The 22,987-nt window shown below is 35.8% G+C and overlaps 1 protein-coding gene across 1 annotated transcript in view; it reads left to right on the top strand.

Annotated features, from left to right (window-relative positions):
* ADGB (androglobin) overlaps positions 1–22,987 on the top strand; it is a 98,910-nt gene that overhangs the window by 5,757 nt on the left and 70,166 nt on the right. The window contains exons 2-8 of the mRNA XM_036381260.2: positions 6,939–7,083; positions 10,095–10,187; positions 12,422–12,493; positions 13,728–13,916; positions 16,538–16,677; positions 17,940–18,026; positions 19,563–19,774. Coding sequence (XP_036237153.1) covers positions 6,946–7,083; positions 10,095–10,187; positions 12,422–12,493; positions 13,728–13,916; positions 16,538–16,677; positions 17,940–18,026; positions 19,563–19,774 — 931 coding nt within the window. The 5' untranslated portion in view covers positions 6,939–6,945. The remainder of the gene's footprint in view (positions 1–6,938; positions 7,084–10,094; positions 10,188–12,421; positions 12,494–13,727; positions 13,917–16,537; positions 16,678–17,939; positions 18,027–19,562; positions 19,775–22,987) is intronic.

Below are 22,987 nucleotides of genomic sequence, written 5' to 3'. Positions count from 1 at the left end.
TAAATGCTGTACGCCCTACTGATTTTCATTTTAGGTTTTTCTTTCCATGAAACTCAAAGCACTGTCAGAGAATCTTACAGGCAAACACTCCATGAGCCCTGGGTTGGAGACTGTACAATCAGACTGTGCAAAGAGGAGTTTTGACTTCTATTGCAGTGAACTGTGTAAAGAATGGTGTGATGGAGAAAAGCAGCTTTCAGCAGAACTGGATAGCAGAAAATGTACTGTCAAAAGAAAAATACTAATAAGTGTGCTTTGAAACGAGAAAGCATTCTTAAAGTATAATGTTAGAGACTCTGTTTGCCAGGGATTATTCATCTATGTAAGCAGAATGGTCTTTATCTTCTGTGAATTCTCTGTAACCACCATGGAAGAAATGGGATTTCCTGATTTTCTTAACAATGCATGCAAAATGCTTTTTAAATGGGTTGGCCTAAATCCTCAGAAGTACTGGCATGCTCTGCCATGCAGAGACTTTTAGCTCTTGGTTAATTGTTCAGGTGCCATACAGAAGGCACAAGAGGTTTTTAAAGAAGCAGTGCTGCACAGTTCATATTCTTCTACTTGATACTTGAGTATCAAACTTTAGTGTCAAAAGCAGTCTTAGCATTCTTATATCTGGGTCTAACTTCAGCTTATAGCCTTATAATGCCTATTCATTTGCTGCTGGAAGAAGAGTACATTGATCAGACAGAAATTTGATCTGCAAATTGGATGTAGATGTTACTTGCTTTCAAATCTGTGACTTGGTGGAAAACTGGAAGCCCCCGTTGTTTGTGGCAGTCTGTTCACTTGGCCTGTCACCACCACCAGTTAACCTCAAAAGATTTGGACAGCTCACAATCCCACCTAGAGCACAACTCAGAGTCAGCCATAACCATCTTGGAAGAATGCATCAGAGATCACTTCTTTTGGCTTAGATTGGAACCTGAAAATGACTGGAAAAGACATTCCTCTTTCCAGCCTCTTGCTATGACATTATCTAGGTATTGGTATATCATATTTCCACCTGTAACACTGGATAGAAATCCCACTTCTGCAGACTGTATTTGTTTCTGTGCGTTACAAGGGCTCATTTAAGAGCTAGATAATACAGTGTTTCTGCCTTGGCAGGCATGTCTTGGAATTAATTTTCAATGTTCCACTCTTGGGAATGTAATTAAAAAAAATAAATTTGAAGGATGTCTTTTAAATGTTTAAGTGACCTCCAGTGCAGTAGAATGTGAAAGGCTGTCCAATGAATGGCATCCAGGCATTCTGATACCTTCCATTGTGAAAAATGTTTTTCAAATAAGTAAAAAGTATTTTTCTCCATTCTGTATTCAAAGCTTTTTTATGGCAGATCTTTGGCTCCATAGAATCAGGAGCAGAGAATTTTCACTACAGCTGCCTCTCAGCACAGAAAATGGCAAGCTGAGTTTTCTGTCATTGCTCTTGCAGGCTACACGGTCTTGGTCTGCCATTTGAAAGCAGCACATACATGATATTGTTTCTCAAGTATATAATGCCACCTGATTTTACTTCTGTCTTTGAGCAGTTTACATATGGTAGTTTGTGCAATAGAAGCTGTTCTTCCTGGAATGCAAAAATTGAAAGATCAGGGTCCAAAATTCTAACATTGTACATGAGCTTGCTATGAGCATGAAGGTTGAATTTTACAGGAATTCCTCCAAAAAAAGAAAGTTTTTTTTTTCTGCTTTACATAGATTTTGTCACACAGGAAAAGAAATCTTTTGTGATCTATATTAAATATTCAGTTGCTTATCAGTCTATTTGTCACCAGTTTTTTGAATACATCTTCATGTTTTTCCCTTAATACATGGAAAAATTTCATTACTTGATTTTGTGCTTTATATTCAATTTCTGACTTCAATTTTTTATATATCAAAAAGGTTTAGTTGGGATTAATGGATTAAAACAGCAGGAGATACTCAATTTTAGCTGGAATTCTAAAATTACAAGGATAAGAATTCAGACAATATTTTTAGGGCAACAAATGGAATCAGGCTGAAAACAAGGAGAACAAATAAAAAATTAAAGTTTTAAAACCTACAGGGCTTCTAAACTACTATTTTCTATTAATTTTTCTTTCAAGTAATGTCCAAGTCATGCTACTGTGTAAAATTTGCACAAAGGATTTTACATTTAGGGTTTTTCTTCCACCTCCTATAAACTGGAAAGCAAACCAAGAAGGAATAACTTGGTTTCCATTAATGTGAATGCAAATATAAGTAAGAAAACATGTGGACTTCTAGCTGGCAAAGCTAAATGTGAGGCTAGGTAACCATCTCTCAGCAAATGTGTGTGTGTGCCTTCAAAAGAGGCTCATCCTTCACAAGTTACTGAGGTCTATTAGTAGTTTGTCTGACACCTACAAGGACAGCTATGTTTAGAAATGAGAACATCACACTTGGAAGCAGTGATTGAAATTTCAGACCCCTTTAAAAATGATATGTCTATAAAGAATAATCAGTTGGTGTTCATCTTTTCTTTCTATCATCACTTTAATTTTCCGGCTTGAACTTGCTTCACACAGAAGGTACTCTATGCTTTTTGGGGAAGAATCCTACCCCAGTACACAAAAATGAAATGACAATAAAACCTATTGTCATAGGCTTTTGCAAGCAACTGTGATTGCAGCATAGATGGTTTACAATTATTTGTTCTGCTCATCATACCTGAGCTGCATGCTCATCATACCTGAGCATGCTTGGCTCTCCCCAAACATGAGAGCTCTGAGTGCATAGAGTATTTTGCTTCTGCAGAGAATCCTATATGTTTTAGCTCCAGTATCCAAGATAAGACTAATGGCAAGGTATTGTAAACCACTCATTCATATTTTGGCTTTATTTTGTAATTGCTGCTGACTATGCTAATAATAAGAAGAAAACTGTATTGCCTTATTAGCTGCTTATTAAATTGTCTGATTGTGACTCTTTCTGTTCATTCCTCTTCTGAAGAATGACACTAGGTATGAAGAAAAAGAGGAAATCATTTTGCCACAGAGTTACTGATACTTGGCCAAACTTTCCTGTATCATTTAGAGATTCTTATGAACTCGAGTGTTACCATGGTTTCTGCTCTGGGTTTCTAAGATATTCAGATTCTACTTTTTAGAAATCATTTCAGTGATTATAGTTTAAAAGAACTTTCTACTATAAATAAGGTCTTCAAAGGAGTCTTTTGTCTTTGAGGTTGGAAGAGATTAAAGAAAAACTTAAGTAGCTTCCCTGCAGGGCAGATTTTGAGAAAAAGTTGAAGCATCTGTTTGTTCTCTGCCCTCTTTTTCCTAATATAAAAGCTTTACTGAGGACAGAAGTAGTTTTTTTTATGACTATTCAAACAATTCACAGAAAGCGTCACTTTTTTTTTACTGCCTCTTGGTGACTTCATGATTTCTAAAAAATCACAAAATTATTGTTGTCCGGTGGTCCAGAATGACATGGGTATTGGGGAAGGTTGGAGTAGCCATGCTGTTTGAAAGTACCTACCAATGCTTCTGTAATTCTTGAGAAGACTCCCATCAGTGTTGCTGGGTTCCCTCTCTAAGGAATGGCCAGAGATAATTTGCAGGTAGATTTATCTGTTTTAGGAAGAAAATATTTGCTTCCTAGCTTCCTAGACTCCATTAACCAAGTTGACAAGATCTTGCTTGCAGAATGTGGTAGTGCACATGTCTCCAGACTAAATGACTGTATCACTTGAGAGCACATTTCCAGTGGGCTTGTTTCCTGTCTCTGTATTAAATCTGAAGTGTCTGAAAAACTTGTGTTGCAATCTGTCTGCATTTCCCTGTTGTGCTTGTCCGTCCTGCCACCCCCTCTTTCCTCTGTTGGCACTATATAAATTACACCAGTACTCTTGGAGAAGCTGCTTTAAGGGTTAGAGGTGAATTAGTGCCAAATTCATGGCATTTCATTTGGCAATTTATTCTTCCTTTTTCTCCTTTAGGGTTTAGCACAGGATTAAAAGAAAGTCTGCCAGTAATTTGGTTTTAAAAATACTGTTGCACAATGAACCCATCCAGCCTGAGCGTAAAATACCAGTAATTTGCATTGCCCTTGAATCTTATAGTTCATTTCAAAGAATTCTCACAGTTATATTATTCAATTCTTGCAATAGAGGAACTTCTTAATAGCATTACTCAAATGCAGTATTTTAATTAATTCAGCAGTCTTTTTCACTTATTACTTATATTTGTAGACCAATTAAATTGCTGTTATTTGGGAATTTTCCAGGTCTCGTTGAATTATCGTTTTGAGATGCAGTAGCATTAGACTTCCACAATTTAGTTTAGGCATCTCAATCATAGGTAGCATTGTTTCCATGTATTCCAGATTGTTAATGCTGAGGATATTCTGTTATGTCAAAGTGTGGTAGAAAGTGATTATCTGTCTTGGTGTGGTAGTAAGCTAAGTAAGTCTTCCATATCTCATTGTTGCATTTTAAAATTATGCTTTTTTTATTATTCCATTATTGTCCCAAATCACTCAGAAATCTTATAGGAAGAAATGAAGACAGGCTCTGAGTAACATGGTCTAGTGGAAGGTGTCCCTACTCATGGCAGGAGGGGTGGAACTAGATGATCTCTAAGATCCCTTCCAACACAACCCATTCTATGATTCTATGAATTACTGCAATTATCATTAATTTTATTTGTGAATGATATCAGAATATCTTTATTATTGGTATCAGTAAGTGAAATTTTCATGCTTCTCTATAAAATTGTAGAAGAGCAAATGCAGATTTAGAAGTACAAAAAAGATTCAAAAAAATAGGAGTAGCTCTTAAATATTTAAAATTGATACGTATGCCATTCATATTTCATCTGAAGTAAGAAAAAAGTACAAAAAATGAGAATTTTAACTTACAAATTTTTTACTGTGTGTAAGAAACTACCAGGAGTAATATTTAAAACAGTGTTAGAAGCATTCAGGTTTTAAAATATCACAAATGTTGAATCTGTTGATACAGCCAGCACTTAGTTTTTCATTGTTCTTCATGCATGTGGTAAGCACAGATGCAAAAGATTCTTTGAAACAACTGGAAATTATACAAAGAAACTGATAAACACCTCAGGGTTTTTCAATTCCTGGTTAAATATTATTGAATACAGAATGAAGTGTCATTTGAGTCTTCAAGAAAACACTGGAGAAAATATCATGCCATTAATGTAAGATCAAACCTAATAGAGTCGATTTACAGATGACTGAGGTGAAAAAGATGAAAAAATAAAGCTAAGTATCACTCTACAGAATTCATCTTCCTTCCAGTTAGAGAGGTAGGAGCTATGTTTGGGTGGGTTTTGCACAGCAGAAGGCACAGATGGTGTTGAATTTTAACAGCTGTCTTCCATTAAGAGTTATTGGTAGTGTGGATGAACGTAGTTAATGTCTAGACAGTGAGAAATCTTTATTTTTACCCATGTCTTTGTCCTTACTAAAGTATTATGGAATTATGAAAAACATTGATTGAACGGTGCATCTGGGAGCCATTTAGTCAAACTCCTACTCAAGCAGGAGCAGTTTACATCAGGTTGCTTAGATCCATGTCTGTTTGAATCTAAAGTGTCTCCAAGCACTGCATTTACCAAAATCCAAATCAGACTCCAGTCAACTCCCACAGTACCTTTGCTCCCATTGCAGCTAGTCCCATGGAGCTGTGTGTGTCCAGTTGCCTTAAGTGCTGCCCAGATCCTTCCTCTACTGTGGGTAATGCTTCACTCCCACAGACTTGGTAAATAGATTCTTGGACTGGGGAATGGCAAATTTGCCAACAAAACCAAAGACACAAAAAGACATTGAGTATCTTGGCCTTTCCCATGTTCTTTGTCACTAAGCTGTTCCCCATCCCACTGAGCAGCAGACATGTGCTTCCTCATATGTCCTTTGCTGCCAGTGTACTTACAGGAGCTTTTTTCCTTGTCCTTAACATCCTTTGATTATTTCTACTCCAGCTGAGGTTTTGCTTTTGTAGTTTCACTGCTCTACACTTGAGCAATGCCTCTGTTCCCCCAAGTGACTTGTCCCTGCTTCCACCTTCTGGGTGATGTGGCTTAATAGGATTTTCAGGTGTCATTTCATAGACAACATTTTCCTTAGTCAGACTTAGTCATTTAAGTAGTTTCCTTAGTCATTTAAGTAGTCTGTGCTTGACTTTGGAACATGGTTACACAGTTTGTTGCATTTATATATAGGAACAATGAATGAATATTCCAGCTAATTCAGCTTTTCAGCCCTTTGTCTGCACTGGAAAGATGAAGGTGCACCAGCACTACTTTGTGGCCATGAACATATTGGGTATTAGTCCTGTGAAAATCCTTTCAGCCTCAGCAAAATTATTGCCAGGATTGTGAAAGCCAAAAGAAAGTAGTGAGAGTACTGGTAGCACAAGAGCCCTGAGAATGAAACTGCCTGAAGACAGCGCTGGCTGGTCCAGCAGCTCACAGATGCCTAGAAGTGGGAGTCCTTTTCCTCAGGGCATCCTGTATCCATGGCAAGCTCCTTCTGGTTATCTAAAGAAAATAAGTCAGAAGAAATGAAAGAACACCTTCAGATAGGTGAGTGAGTTTAACTGAGTGATGAATGTTAGGACTGGCACAGGAGAGAAAGGAGAGCCATGTGGCTTGAAGCAGGGAAAAAGACAGGGAAGAAACTGTCCTCCTTCTGGTTTTGTGCTTCAGCTACCCAATTTACTTCAGCAGAAGTATAAATGCATTAAATATTTTGTTGGTTTATACCTAATAACAGCATCAAGCACTTTCTAAGATAAGTTTGCGTATCTTAGTGACTTATCTTAGTGCCAAAATGTTGACATAGTTAAAAGCACTAAAATTCCTATTACATTAAACAAGGAATATTTTATAAGATAAAATACTTTCTACTACCCTTGTCTAATACTGCTGTTCATTTTTATTTATGCTATTGTCTGTTTTCTAGGCCATCTATGCTTTCCAAGGAAGCTGCTTCCAATGAGAAGTGGAGATTTCCTATTTGGCCAGAATGGAATGATGCGGATATCAATGCAGAAAAATGGGATGCTGGAAAAGCTGGAAAAGAAAAACCTGGAAAAGGTCAAATTTCAGTAAGTTGTGTGACACATATTATTTCTACTTCATGCTTTGTACTTTTATTTAATGGAGCATTTGCCACAACTTCAAAATAATGTGTTACTGATAAATATATTTATTTTCAATCATATGTTTTCAATATGTTTAAGTAGTTCCTTAATAAACTACAGTAATAAACTAGAAACAATTGTGCATTGTTTATTTGCTGCTTTTAAAATGAACTGTTAACATATCTGTGTGCACATTAATGGTTTTAAAAAAATACAACCCTCAAATCTATTTCATAGCATAACTAAAACTGGGGATCTGGAAACAGCTGAACTGTAGTAGTACGTCAGGGCACCGACACACTCCTCAGGACACTGCAGTTTCTGGGGCTCAAAAGGTTTGATGCATCCATTTTTTATGGCAGAAATGGTTGTTGAAGTACTTTCTTTTGTATGCTGCAGTTTCTGGACATGTGAAACACTGTCTCCAGTTCTAGTATGTACAGCATGATTTGAGGGAATATTGTTATTTTGCAGAAAGTAAGCACCTGCCAGATTTTGAAAAATTCCTGTTTTCCAACCTTGGAATGAATTAAAAATCTCATGGATTTTTACTCTTTCACACTGGTTATCATTACAGAGTGTATGGGTCTTCTATACAGAGTAGTAGTAAACTTATTTCTTAAAAAATTTCTTAAACTCAGCATCTTAAATTGAAATTTAAAATGCATTAAATGCCATTATTTATCACATATTTTATATGCAAATTTTGCATTGTTAATATATTTCTTCTGAATGTGTCCTTATGTACTATGTTTTTATTTCCATATATATTTCTAGATTATTTTTTTCTTATCCTAAGGTTGACTATATTGTACTCCTATGGGGCCAAAGTATTGTTTTGAGAGAAGGTATACATTCTGTACTGAAGACTGCCCTAACTTGTCAAGTAAATAATTTGCCTTTGTGTCCTTCTCCCGTTCCTTTACCGCTCTTTTGGTGTCTTTGGGCTGTGCTCAACATTTATCTAGCACTAATTTTCAGGTCTACCAGACATTATAATCATACATAAACTTCAAATGAACTATATATGAAAACCTTCTATTTTAGCACAAGAGGTTTTCTGAGTTGTTTACTGGACTCTTCAGTTCTTCAGCTACAAGCTGTATGAAACATTGCTTCTTTTACATGTTTAAAGGAATTATATGCCAGTCACAGCAGATGAATTTACAGATCTAAAGTATTTTTTAACATGGCCTCTTTTGATCCAAGCAGGTAGCCAGAATTCAACATCATGTAGGTTATTTCATTTGGAAACAAAATTAGTAATGTCATCCAGAACCTTTAAGTACACTTGGAACACGAATATGAGCAGTCCTATTTTCTTGTGTGGGTAAAGAAATCAACCTGAAGTGATCTCTTTCCTTGTAACACTGAAAGTCTTTCACCAACCACCTGTACACAATGCTCTCTCTTAGAGCTGTGCACTGTGCTCTTGAGATTATGCATTTGACCTTGTCTTTGTCTTTTGTGCTCATTTCTTCCATGTCCTTCCTGTAGAACTTGTGGTTGAGACTCCTGTCCTTATAGCATGAACCCCTGAGACTTGGCACTTGTCTCTTATAGCCACCTTAAATAAAAGATAAGTTTAAACTTGATAAGTTAAAACTTGATTTTTTCAGCCTGGACCTATAATATTCTGCTTCAAAGCATTTTTTTTTCACTAATAAGCTAAAGAAAGGTTGTATCTTTCCAGGTGTGGGTTTGGGTTTTTTTGCTTTTTTGTGGGTTTTTTGTTTGTTTGGTTTGGTTTTTTTAGTTTTGCATAGTGTCATGTCATTCCCATCTGCCTCATTTCTCTGGTTTATCTTGTGTTTAAGAGCTAAACTTTCCTGTTATGCCATGAAGTCAGGGTTGGATGTCTCTGAAAGCAGAATATAAACACTGTTAATACAGTTTTGTATTGTCCAGGCTCCAAGGAATTCTTTAAGCTTTCAGAAAAAAAAAAAAAAAAAAAAAAGTATTCCTAAAGCATTCCATCCCTCCCCTCCTCCCCAGCTTCTCTTTTTTCCTTCAGGTACTGAAATAGGTTGTTGCAGATTATCATATTGAAGGAGCTTACACAATAAAAAAAAAACCCCAAAAATTTGGGGAAAAGGTTATTTGGGGATCTTTGGTTTGTGTTTGGTTTTTATGCCTTTCTGATGCACTCTGTTTTGTCTTCCTTTAATCATTAAGGACTCAGAGTATCACAGACTTTTGTTCCTGGCAACTCTTTCTCTGGTCTGTAGAAGACAGAGTGCATTGTAAACTGTGAAACACTCACAAATGTATAATATGCCTAAAAGCTGTTGAAAATCCCGGCACAAATAAAAAGCATTATCCATGTAACTGATTAGTTTCTCAGTCAGCACAACCTGTATCAGAGGCATGTCCTCATCCCACATTGTGCCAGTAAGTAAACAGACATCATATATCCTGACGCCTTCTGTGCACATGGAGGATAAGCATCACCTTAAAAAGGCAAGTTTGAAGAAAACTGTACAAGCCTCTCTTTTTAATGGGCTAATTCATGTTGTATAATTATAGTTCTCTTTGGTTTCTATGGCAGTGCTAAATGCGTGTAACATGAGTTTTTTGTTTCTTAATAATCACTTTAGATATTTACTTTTAGTGTTCAACTTAAGAGCTATAAAAATAAATGAGTAGAAAAGTACTAGGAATAGCTTGATAGAAGACTGACTTAAAATTTTAAGCTTTTTTTGGAGATCTTTCTGAAAGAGGAAAAGAAAAATAATAATTTCATATAGAACTCTTGGAAAGTGCAGACCATATAAGCTTCTCTGAATACTGCACTGCATCTTCACCTTGGGCTTTGGGCTCTTTTTGTTTAGTTGAATATACTATTAGGTCTTTTTTTTGCTATTTTGCTCCTTAAGTGAATTATCCTGTGAACAATATATTATTTTAAATCTCATGGAAGATACAATACTGTAATTATTAAAGGTGGTCCTTTTGTTCATGCATATTTTGTGTAGCCTGGATTTGATGATCCTGAAGGGAAAATAAAGTTGCCAGCATCCTTAAAAGTGCATTCATGGAAACGTCCACAAGAGTTTTTAACAAAAGAGGTAAGAAACAAACAAAGTCATGATGAAAAATTCCCAATTGCCTTGTGAAAAGCAGAGTGAAATTAGCAGAGGAAGTTATTTCAACAGGTAAAAGCCACTTGACCATGTGGTCAGTCCTGTCCTGGAGACCAGTGTACATGGGGGCTCAGTGACCTGTGTGACAGCTCAGCTCAGCTGTGCTGCTTGCATGGCTGGGCCCTGGCGCTGGAAGCCCTGAGCCCAGGTTGAGCTCACACTGCTGATGTGATGGAGGAGCCTGCAGGCAGCTCCTGCTCCTTACTGACAATTATATCCCCTGCATCTCCTTGACTTTATCTAACCACAGCAGCAAGTTCTTCCTTTCATTTTACAGCAGAAATTGGGAGCAGGGTTATTTTCTTGTAAGAATATTCTTTCATAGCTCAAATTGTATCACAGGTCAGCAAAACCAAAATGGATGGGATCTGCACAGAATGCTGCATAGATGAATCAGAGGCCTGCTTGATGCCATACAACACAGGTTTCTCTGTGTCTAAAAGGACATAAGATTACCTATACTAATCCCATTCCTTACAGTTAGCGTAATAATAGCATTCTCAGTGATACTGTACAGAATCTGAGATTTAATTATTAATTCAATGTGTTAATGGGATAAGACCACCATGGATCAGCACTTCCTGGTGCAAAACATCATGGTTGTGTATACCCCCTCATCTGCTTCACTTTTTCACTCCCATGTTCATTTGGAAGACAACTGGACAGAGAGATGCCTTTCTGTTTTTACAGATGCCTTCTATTTCTCTGTTCTCACTTAAGAATTACTGTCACAGCAGAAAAATTTCTGTATGTTCCACCTGAGCAGGTGTCTGAAGTACTCATATTTGTCATGAAACCATGAACTAGCTTTACCAGAACTACATTACTTTTTTTCACTTCAACTATCATATTTTTCTGGGCTACACAGAGTACATGTCTTTGACAGTACTTGTCTGCAAGGTAACCATAGCATTTTAAAATTGTGCATAGCTTTAAAATTAATTGCAGAGAAAATAAACAGCCTCACATTTCAAAGGTTAGTGTTCTCCAATAATGTTACCAATCTAAAGGTTTATGTGATTTACTTCAGATCATATATTGAAGTTTTAAAGCACTTGGACAACCCTTCCAACTTTTTCAGTCTTGTCAGTTTTCCTTTTGTCAGCTTGTCAGTTCCATTTTTTATTAACTAGACACTAAACAGATCTAAGTTTAATTTTTAATGGAGAGAGGGGGAGAGGTCAGAGGAGTAATTGACAAGACCAAAAGATTGGATAGGAAACACTGCCAAAATGCATAAACTGAGTGGAGGTATCTGAAAGATGAGGGCAAGAGAGCTGGCAGCCCAGAAAGTCATGGAAACATGTATCTGTATTAAAAATAGCTTTTAAAATCTATCTCTGGAGTATGATGAAGAAAGCATTTGTTTTCTTTAGGACCTGATTAAAACTTTGATGCTTATTTTGGTCCAATATATTTTGAATCAACAAGCAGTGATTACCAGAGATTTTATATAAAAATTAATGTAAATATCAAGCGATGAAAGGCTATTAAGAATTATTTGTTACCTGATATATTTTTAACTATAAAAGAAAGCATAAACAAGCCAATAGTGGGGTAAGCAAAGAATCAAGCAATGAACACCAATACGTGATGAGAGGCACAGATACATTTAGTTCAATAAACTGGAATCCCAGTCTGTTATTACTAAACTGCTTACAAAAAGGAAATGGGCTGTACAAGAAGAAAATATTCATGAACACAACATAATGCAGCCAAAGATATGATAAAGTTGCTGTTCAGACGTTACCACTATGTAACTGACCATGAGAAAATAAATCCCTGTGAGCCCTGGCAGGTGGCTAAGGGAATCTCAAAGTATAGACAGTGTTATGATCATGATTTAAATGCAGAACTGCAACTATCTTAAGAAATTGAGGGCATCTCAATTTAATTATGTGATTATTCAATTTGATACTCTTTAAATCTCCTGGTAAAAATAATAATAATAATTTATTAAAAATCTGAACCTACATTTAAGGAAGTTTTATAAAGAAATACCAAACCATCTACAAGATGATCACTTCTAGTTTTCAAATGTGTAATGCATGCTTGCCAGATGTCCAACATTTGCATGTCTACTGCAGTTAAATGCTAATGATAATTTAATTTTCTCCAGATAATTTAGTTATGGACCTAACTGATTTACTTTCTACTAGGTTCCTGTGATAGTCCAAAATGAAACCTCATTTGACCTTGTTTCAGCAAATGAGCACATATTTTGTTGTGAGGTAGGTGGAAATTCATTAATGTCCCTTTAAAAAATTATTTCCTTTTTATCTTTCTTTGACTTTTTGAATTTCACTCCAAATTCCTACAAAAAAGAAATGTTGTGGGAAGTTTTTTAAGTGGAAAATGAATGAAGGGGGATAAAGTCGCAAGAAATTATCTAGATTATTATAATAAGTGTTTATCTTTTTTAGAAATTGAACAATCAGTGATGGCAAGAGGTTTTCCAGCTGGATAATATTGTCTAAAGAAAAGAGTAAATAAAGGCCATGTTATAAAGGATTTCTATTTTTTACTCAAACTTTCTGGAAGTCCTAGTGGGCGTGCATGTGTGTGCAAATGTCTGTGATCCAGTCTTTTCTGTCTCTCCAGAGTTGAATAAAGGTTTACTGAATTTCTGCAGGTCATGGAAAAATGTAAACCAGATGGAACCAAGTCATCTGAGTGCCTTACTGAATGTAATATTACTTAATAATTTCTATTTAATTCAGTATGTCAATGCAAATTCAAAATTCAGCACCAGAGATATAAGGGAAGAAACACCAGAAGACAGGTCATGTCAATTTTTAAGTCCAAAAAACCACTAATTTATTCTAGGACAAGTTTCTTAGAATGTCCATAGAACCACTAATTAATTTTAGGGCATGTTTCTTGTAGTAAAAGGATTTTTTCATTTCAGTATACATAAATCGTTATAACAGTTTGGTAATACTTGTGAAAGTAAGGCATACATCATAAATCTGCATATCATAAAACTCATGTATAAAACATGATTAGTTTAAGTTCTTATTTTAAGAATTAAAGATTTCTAAGTACAGTTAATAATTTAGGATTTCCTTTATGGAGTACAAATAATGACTATTCAAGGCAATATTGACTTTTAGCAGCTGGCTTTTAAAAAGCAATTAAACAAGTGACAACTCACATGCCCTGTAACATAATTTATTTTAAGATCATATTTCTTAGTTTGTCTTTGTTAAATGATGAATACCTTTATTTATATTGTGCCTTTACTTAGTTGCATGAAATCTTGTGTTGCTGTAGATAGGTATTGTAATGATTTTAAGAGAAGTTGTAACAGCGTAATTATTTTTTCCATTAAACTATAGCTATATTTTTATGTCACTTTTTTATTTACAACAGGATCTGGTTTATTCTTTGATCATTATAACTTCACATTTTTTTCAAAATCTGTTACTTGAAAAAACTTTTTTTTCTATTTTTCACTTGTTTTAGCTGATGAGATGGATTGTAAGTGAAATCTATGCTGTCTGGAGGATATATAATGAAAATTCCTTAAATAGTGAAACACCCACACTTGTTTGGAAACCTTGGGAACACATTTATGGCTTATGTAAATCTACCAAGGAGCGCGTAACAGTGTACAATAAATTTGGAAAATATGCATTGAAACTTTATTGGATGGTGAGTGGTTTCCTCCAACAATATAAAAATATGATGCAGCTAGCATGACAATTTTTAATGGTTACTGGACATACATTTTATTGTTGAAAATACATAGATTTTTAGGAGTAGAAAAACTGACAATTTGTTAATTTGAATGCTTGTTAATTAAAATGTCTCTTATAGTTCATGTGATTGTTGTACAACTTGTGGCCTGATAAAAGTGTTATTACTTGCAAAGGCAATATTTTATTTTTGTAGTTTTTTAGGTTTGATGCAAATGCTTAGTAGAGTCAGACACGTGGCCCACACCTTTGGTGTATTAGGCTAAATTTTTTCTTTTTATATTTAAGTAATTCATTTGCCTGACTTTACAGACCTATTTGTCTCTAAATGTGTTTAAAGATAGTTAGATACTTCCAGTGTGAAGACCATTTTCTGAAGAGGTACTGGTAAAACTAAAACATCCCAAGGATTTCTAAAGATAATCGATAATAATTTCTTAACACATTTGGCAGTCAACAGGGAACACTTAATTGCATATTGAACCTCATTTTAATAGAGAAATAGTAACATTTAAAATAAATGACATCTATAAGTTATCTGTGTTGTTGGAGTTATTTCAATTATATTTGCCTTTTGGAAACAGAAAATGTCACAGCATGCTAAGACCTATAACTAACCCTACTAAACTTCCTGTTGCCCAAAGCTGAAAATATTTCTGACACAGTTAGTTGGAAACAAAAATTTGAAAGTGACCTTCTCTGTAGGGGGAACACTTATCTGATTTACATGTCTGTGCTTTCCTCACCCCTTACTACTGCCTTCACTTGTGGAATAACTTATATTTCGTATAGAAATGAGTTCCATGAGTTTGAGAAGGCACAAATTGTATTGTCCAAGTTCCTCAGCAGAAGACATTATTCTGTGAGTGAATTTAATGCTGCAGATATTATGAAGTCATGTGGTAAAATACTACATTTTAAAGCATATCCAAGAGTTACCAGTGCTTCATTTTCTTTGTCACTGCTTGTTACACTCTTTGCCTTTTTTTGTTTGGGCCTGTGTGTTTATTCAATTTTTTTTCTCTGGGTATACAGCTGTACTTTTCAGAAAGAAAAACAGCAAAAAAGAAGGTCACCTGTTGGAAGATTAAAAAAAATGTATAAACAAGGAAAGACAAATATCAGAAGAGATAGAGGAGAAATATATTTCATAGGAGAAAGTAGAAAAATAAATTAAAATGAGTGCAAAAGCTGGAAGAATAATGAACTGATTTCACTAATGCTCTGCACTGAGTCCTGAAGACATTGCTGTACACAACATCAAACCTGTGGATAATATTTTTTTTTCACATATTTGACGAAATATAGAAATTCCATCCCATGTTCTACTTTCACTTTGCCTTCCTGAGGTTTATTGAACTTGTTCCTGTAGTTATTTTTTTCTCACTTTTTTCCATCTGTAGACCTGCCCCATATTTTTTAAATTTTTTGGTTTCTTTTCCTTTATTTATCAACTTGTTCTGTTCTCCCTAGTAAACTTCAGCAACTATTGGAAGAGGAGATGAATATGTGATCATATCCCTGACTAGATCCTTTTCAAACTAGGGAAGTTTAAATATTTTGTTTTGGTTGTCACAAAATGGTTCTTATCCTTAAGAATATTAGCTTCTTTTATGGCTTTTGAATATCTTTGACCTCTGGACTAAATTTGTTTTCTCCTTAGACCTATAGAATGCATAGCATTAATCAGCTGTCATTTCAGCTTGAACCCATAGCTTAGTTACAAGCAGAGAACAATAGTTTTGCACTCTCTGATAACACATGGTGAACACTTTAGTGATTTGGTCATTCTTCATCATTTTGTGGGTGAATTAACAGAAGTATTTGCTAGGCCCACCTATTTACTATCATATCTTCATCACTAGGACAGAGAGTTTTATTTGAAGAATGGTAGACAAGATTATTTTGTGGAATATTAGCTCAGTTTACTAATGAAGTATCTGGTACTGAAGATACCAGTACTTTGTCTTACCTCTTTGTTTCTTATTCTGGAAATACAGAATTTTTTAAAAATACATGTATCTATATTTTTTTATTTTTTTACTTTTGATCATTTTGTGTTGTTTAGTATAGTGTTTTACAAAATACTGTTGTAATGTGTAACAGGAGACTAACTGCAGTCAGTATCCCCAGGTAGTTTTTGGGAAGCAAGGGGGACTGCTTATGTCACAAGTATTTTCCAGACTGATATCTAAAGAGACATTTAAAAAGCTGCTATCTTAGTTAAGCCTTTTTTTAATCATTAGTGTTTCTCAGGCATCTGTCATGGCAGCTGAAGAAACAATACTACTGAATGCATGTACATGATGTACTACACATCACATTTGGAAATAGCAGCAATTAGTTTAATCTCTGGAACAAATAAGTCAGAGCAGTAATAAAATGCTATGAATGCTGTTTCCATGTTTCTCATAAATTATGTGAGAACTTTTTTTAAAGCCATCTGTGATGTAAATTGAGTTACAGTAGAATTGAGTTCTTGGGAAAGTATTAAAAGTTCTCTTGCATACACTTTACTTGTCAGCCCACAAACTAATTTTTTTTTTTTTCTGCTTTTCTCCCCTTCCCCTGTCACAGGGGTGCTGGAGGAAGATCATTGTGGATGACACTATGCCATTCAGTGAAGAGGAGAATTTGTTATTACCAGCTACAACGAGCCAAAATGAACTTTGGCCAATGTTGCTGTCCAAAGCTATAATTAAGTTAGCAAATACTAGGTATGTTTTGTCATCTCACTTTTGGTTTGTTTTGTGAAGTCACATGGTAACAGCAAAAAGTTGATTTAGTATACTAGAAAATGTATTTTGCTACATTTTTGTAATGACAGTTATGCACTTCCAAAAGCTGGTGCTGTAAATCAGTAAAACAAAATCCTCTATAGCTACAGAAGGCACAGGATTTCATTTTTAGACGTGTTTGTAAATTTATTCACAGAAAACTTACAAAGAAGCTGGAGTACTTTCATTATTTGCTTCATTTGTTTGACTATATTCCTGACAACTTCACGTGTGGCTTCCCGCCAAACAGAAGTACCTGTGAACTGTTAAAGAAATTTTTATTGTGAGCCTTGACCAGTATTGACTCAACCAATGTTGAAATTAGTTTTGTGAGCTTCTTTTGATACCTTTGCTACAGTTGTGCTGTTCTGTACAGCGATCTACTTCCCTAGAACTGACTGGAAAAGTAGAAGGTAGCCTATGATGCAGTAATTGACAATTATGGCTACGGGTTCCTATGAAATGAGGAATGAAGACCAAGAGTTTAAATGAATAAGTTTGAGAAAATAATTCAAAACACAAATCTGGGTAGTGAAGCTTCCCTGTTCTCATCATATCAAGTTATGTTTGTCAGAAGGGTCATCTAAAGTATGTTGACACAGGCTAAGGAGTTGCCGAGAGGTGCCTGTTAGGAAACTCTTTGCAGGAATGTGATTGACATACTGCATTTCTCCAGAGCACAAGGGCTAGCCATGCAAGTGCTGGCATCTTTGGCCTTGGTCCTCTCAGGAAACCTCTCCAGAGAGTAGCAGAGTGCCAATTTGAAAGAGTGAACTTTGCTAGAGTGGAAGTGAACCAGCTTGTTCAGAATAACCTGGGAGCTAGAGAAGCTGCCTAGGAAATGGAAGTTATAGAATCATAACCCTGTTTTCACACAAGGAATTTCAAACCCAGATCTCCAACCCTGCAATTGTGTGCAAGTATACATAGTATGCTTGCTTACAAAGGTGAAAAAAAAATGCCATTATACCAGAGGGAGCCATAAAATAATGGACCTGATGCAAAGGCATGACTTTGTGGGGGAGTAGTCAGCAGTGGTTTGGAAAACTAAAATTGCAAGTAATGACTTGTTTTTCATCAAACTATTCTGCGTATGATCTTATTCCTCATTACATTGTCTTATTACAGAAAGCAATGTAGACTACAGAGTTTACTGTAGTTGGTAACATTATAATTGTAAAAAGTCTGCTTTTGTCTTATAGTATACATGCAACTGGAAAAAGAGAGATGGAGGACCTTACAGTTCTACAAACACTGACTGGATGGATACCAGAAGTTATTCCTCTCCAGTAAGTTCTTTCATTAAACAATTTTTGTGTCAGTTATTTAATATTTAATTCTATAAGGCATTATGAAGAATAAAGCAGAACCCTAAAAGTCCTTCACCATCAATTTTGGAAAGTGAATGGTTTATAGTTCAGGCACTTGGGTAATGTACCTTTGAGAAATGCAATTTTATTGTGTTTTTCTTTGTAAGTCATACAGTTTCTTGTAAAGCTATTTATCATGCTGATGCCTATTCTTTATAAATTAATTTAACTAATATTAAACAGCACGAGGAAAACAAGGTTAGAGAAATCTATGTTGCATTTAGTATGCAGTTATAAAATGTCTGCTGATAATAATAATTTTATATCTGAATATACCATAGAAAGTATATGTCATGAATTTGGAAGTAATCAGTGTCAGCTAGTATGGTGTTTCCCCCCTTCAAATTGTAACAGTTGGCAGACTTCTAGCTTCAACCAAAAATAGCGTTTCCTACCTACAATAACATTTTTCTTGTTTCCTACGTGTTTTATGTTCATTTTGTATTTTTAAAGAAAGACATTCTGACTTTTCAGCTTGATATTCTTATTACTAAATTAATTACCCAGATACTGATATTAAATATTTAGATTTTTTTTTGAGTTACACGTTTTTTTGCCTTTTGATATATAAATTCAAATGAATATCTAGATAACAAATAGTTAGGTTTATATATAATTTACTTAGATATACTTGTTTATTTATAACCATATTTCGCTAATAAATAATCCAGTCAAAGAATATTTATTCAATTTTTCAGTAATTTTTATGTCTCAAGCTATGCTTGCAATTAAGGTTTTTGATATATTTGTGTCCTACAGTAGTGTGTATGTAGCTCATGGACTTAAAAATCTAAGTAGCCTAAATTTTATTTCTTTCTATAGCTAGTTTTACAACTTCAACAGCAAAAAACAGTATTCACTTCCTACAAATACATTATAACATGGAATATGAGAATGTGAATACTACAGAGTCTTTGGAATAGTAGTATAAGATTACTTTAGCTCATTTTACAATCACTTATTTTATTTTTTAAAAAAAATTGAATGCAGTTAGCTTGCATGAGACTCTGCATGACCCTGTTTGAGATTATTTCTGGAATGACTGAGTTTCTGTGGAAAATCAACATGACCACAACTGTTACATCATATCAAAAACTTTCCAGTTTGGAAGTACCTTTGAGATGCTTTTCAATATACAGAGTTAGACTCACATTATTATATGGTGTAGTTGTAAAGTAGTCTGCAAGTTTCTCTGTCACAACTTGTATCTGCTAAAAATCTTGAGAAAAGATGCTTTATTTGCATGCATCTCTAACCACCATCTCTTTTTTTAATGGGCCTTTCATAAGCTGTCTCAACAAATATTTCTGATACAGAGGGTGTTGCATCTACTAAAATAACCCAGTAGCATTTTTTAGAGCTGGACTGTCATTTGTGGTATAGTGCTGTCTAAATTTCCTCTCTTATTGGAAATATCCCTACCACTGACATATACATTTGTGTTTTCTCTTAAAGGCCTGAAAACTTTGACAAAGTTTGGGCCTTTTTGAAAGAAATTGTGCCAGAATTCACGTTGCCAGAGAAGAAGGCTCCAGAACTTGAGATTACTCAGGATGATACAAAAACTGAAGAAACCAGAGACTCAGAGTTAAAAAGTGAACTTTCTTCTGTGAGTAAGCTGCCAGATTCAACTGAGAGAGCAGAGACAGCCAGTAACATTAGCAAAGGTCTGTAATTCTACATAGTCTAATCTTTGTAGGCCAAGCTTAAATAAGGTTAACATCATGTCTGTTTCAAATAAGTATATTTTGCATATATTGCCACATACAACTCTGTGGGTTTGTTGTTTCACCAAACATGTTGCAATGATGTATATTCAAAATACTTTTGTTTTAGCTATAGATCTCATGAAAAGCAATACTAGTCTTTTATTTTATAAAAATAGTTTCCCTTTCTGGCAGAGATTTTTTTCAGCTCCATGTCACAGTCCTTTCTCTAAAATTGAGTTCCTTGCAGAGAGATACCAATCAGAGAGGTTACAGTTTCTCCAAAGGCAACACTGCTCTGACCATCAATTAATTATATATTTCATAATGGGTGTTGTAAAATGTGATTACCTACAGAGTTATGACAAACATGTTCTAAGTCTACCTGCATTTTTTATTTATTGCAATTTTTATTTTATTCTGTTATGTATATGCAATAATTTTCTTTAAGAGCTGTTAATCATATTTACAATTAAATTTAAATATTTAGATTTATAAACTAGTTTGTTCCAGTATATTGTTCTTCCTTTTTTTTTTTTTTAATTTGAGAATGCATTTTCCTAGTTGCTGTCTTTAACTTGAAGTCATGGGTGCAATTTCACAACACTTCTCATGCCTTTGGAGAGTACAAATCACATGCTAAAATTTCTATTTCTTCCTAGATTTTCAGAAAAATCACTGACTTCCTCGCTTTGAATCCCAAATACTATGTCCCAATGTCTAAAGTGTTATAAGAATCTTAGAAGTTACCTGGCTGAGGTAGTAGTCTCTCTTCTTAGGAAATCCTGCTATCATTTTGACCCAGCCATGAGTGGGGTAGATATTTCAGAGTTTGGAATGGACATGTCACTGGCAACAGCACTGTTGTTCATCCAAGAGGGTGCTGTCATTTTTTTCCCTTAAAACTAAGTAAATGTAATCCTGCCTAAGACTTAAACATTCATTAGTAACTGAAATAGCTAAGAATCAGGGAGCCATTGTGTCTGATACAGCTCTGTAGTCTCCAACTCTGAGGCTAAAAGCTTTGTTGAGATGTTCTGTTGGTGTTTGAGATTAAAGTTTGGATGACACAAAGCCATCCGTGTCACCATAAGAGATAAGGACCTGGGGATCCTGGTGGACAACAAACTGTCCCTGAGTCAGCTGTGTTCCCTGGGGGTCCAGAAGGCCAATGATGTCCTGGGATACATTAAGAAGAGCATTCTTATCAGGGCGAGGGATCTGATCCTGCCCCTTCACTCAGTCTGCATCTGGAATGCTGTGTCCAGTCCTGGGCTCTTCAGCACGTAACAGACATGGAGCTCCTGAGAGAGTCCAGCAGAGAGGGCAATGAAGATGACTGGGAGACTGGAACATCTCTGATGAGGCAAGGCTGGGGAAGCTGGGCCTATTCAGCTTTGTGAAGAGACAGCTGAGAGAGGACCTCATCAATGTGTATAAGTATCAAAAAGATGAGTTCCAAGAAGATGAAACCAGGCCCTGCTCCATGGTGCTGAACAATATCAAGAGAGGCAATGGGTGGAAACTGGTGCACAAGAAGCTCCTCCTGAACGTGAGGAAGAAATTCTTTACTGTGTGAGTGACTGAGCAGTGGAACACATTGCCTGGAGAGGTTGTAGATTTTCCCTCACTGGGAATGGCTTTAAACTGGAGATATTCAAGAACTGTCTGGATGCAATCCTGTGCCATGTGCTCTAGTATGACCCTGGTGGAGCAGGGAGGTTAGACCAGATGACCCACTGTGATCCTTTTCCTCCTGAAGCATTCTGTGATTCTGTGAAGCTGTGAAGCTGTATTGTGCAGTTGACACAAAGGAAGGAAGGAAGGAAGGAAAGCCATCCAAAAGGACTCGGACAAGCTTGAGAATTGGACCCATGAGAATCTAATGAGATTCAGAAAGTCCAAGTGCAAGGTGCTGCACCTGGATTGAGACAATCTGAGAGCAGGCCTGTGGAGAAGGACATGGGGGATCTGTTGGACAAGAGGCAGTACATGAGGCAAGAGTGTGTGCTCACAGCCCAGAAAGACAGTTGCGTCCTAGGCTGCATCCAAAGCAGTGTGGCCAGCAGGATGAAGAAGGTGAGTCTCCCCCTCTATTCTGTTCTTGTGAGACCCCAACCTGGAGTGCAGCATCCAGTTCTGGGGTCCCAGCACAAGAAAGACATGGTCCTGTTGGAATGAGTTCAAAGGAAGACTACTAAGATGATCAGAGAGCTTGAGAACCTTTCCTGTGAAGGCAGTCAGAGAGCTGGTATTGTTCAGCCTAGAGAAGAGAAGGCTTCGGGGAGAACACCTTATAGCACCTTCCAGTACTTAGAGGGGGCCTACCAGAGAGCTAGAGCCAGACTTTTTACAAGGGCATGTAGTGATGGAACAGGAGTGAATAGCTTTAAACTCACAGAAAGCAGGCTTAGATTGAGTGTTAGAAGGAAATTCTTTCTGACAATAGGGAGTTCCTGACACGGATTCCCCAAACAAGTTCTGGTTGCCCAGTACATGGAAGAGGTCAAGGCCAGGTTGGGACTTTGAGCAACCTGCTCTAATGGAAGGTGTCCCTGACCACAGCAGGGGGGTTGGAACTAGATGATCTTTAAGGTCCTTTCCAACCCAAGCCATTCCATGAGTCTATGAGTTTTTTAAAATGCATTTAAGAAGCCTTTTCTTGTAGTCTAAGTTCTAAGACCTCAGAGAATGTTGGGTCGGTGCAAGACTTTCTGCTTCCATGTCCATTGGGAATCTATGCATTGTCTATATGTTTTGGTTTTGGGTTTTTTTTTTGTAATTACTGATACATGAGAGCAAGGATAGGAAGAAAATATGTGGCACAGTGCCAGAAATACAATGATTTCTTACACTGTAGTAAGGACATAAAAATTGTGCAATAACTAAAAGGTGGGACCGAAGCCATTCTGGCTCCTTCTCAATAAATCTTCATTTACATCTTAAGGACTACTTTTTATTTTTATTTATTTTAATTAAATTACATTAGTTTTTTATTGTATCTCAACTCTTGACTTCAAAGAGTTTGTGGTTGATTGTTTTTAAAATTTATCTAAAATCTTATTGAAGCATTTGCACTGTATGACATTTGATGACTGAAAGTTTTTATCTTAGAAAGAAAAATATTTAATCTTTATTTTACTTAATAGAAAAGGCAGAGCAGAAAAAAGTAGG

This window comes from Molothrus ater, chromosome 3 (genome assembly GCF_012460135.2).
Source record: "Molothrus ater isolate BHLD 08-10-18 breed brown headed cowbird chromosome 3, BPBGC_Mater_1.1, whole genome shotgun sequence".
Taxonomy (NCBI): Eukaryota; Metazoa; Chordata; class Aves; order Passeriformes; family Icteridae; genus Molothrus; species Molothrus ater.
This window is presented reverse-complemented; position numbering and strand designations above follow the sequence as displayed.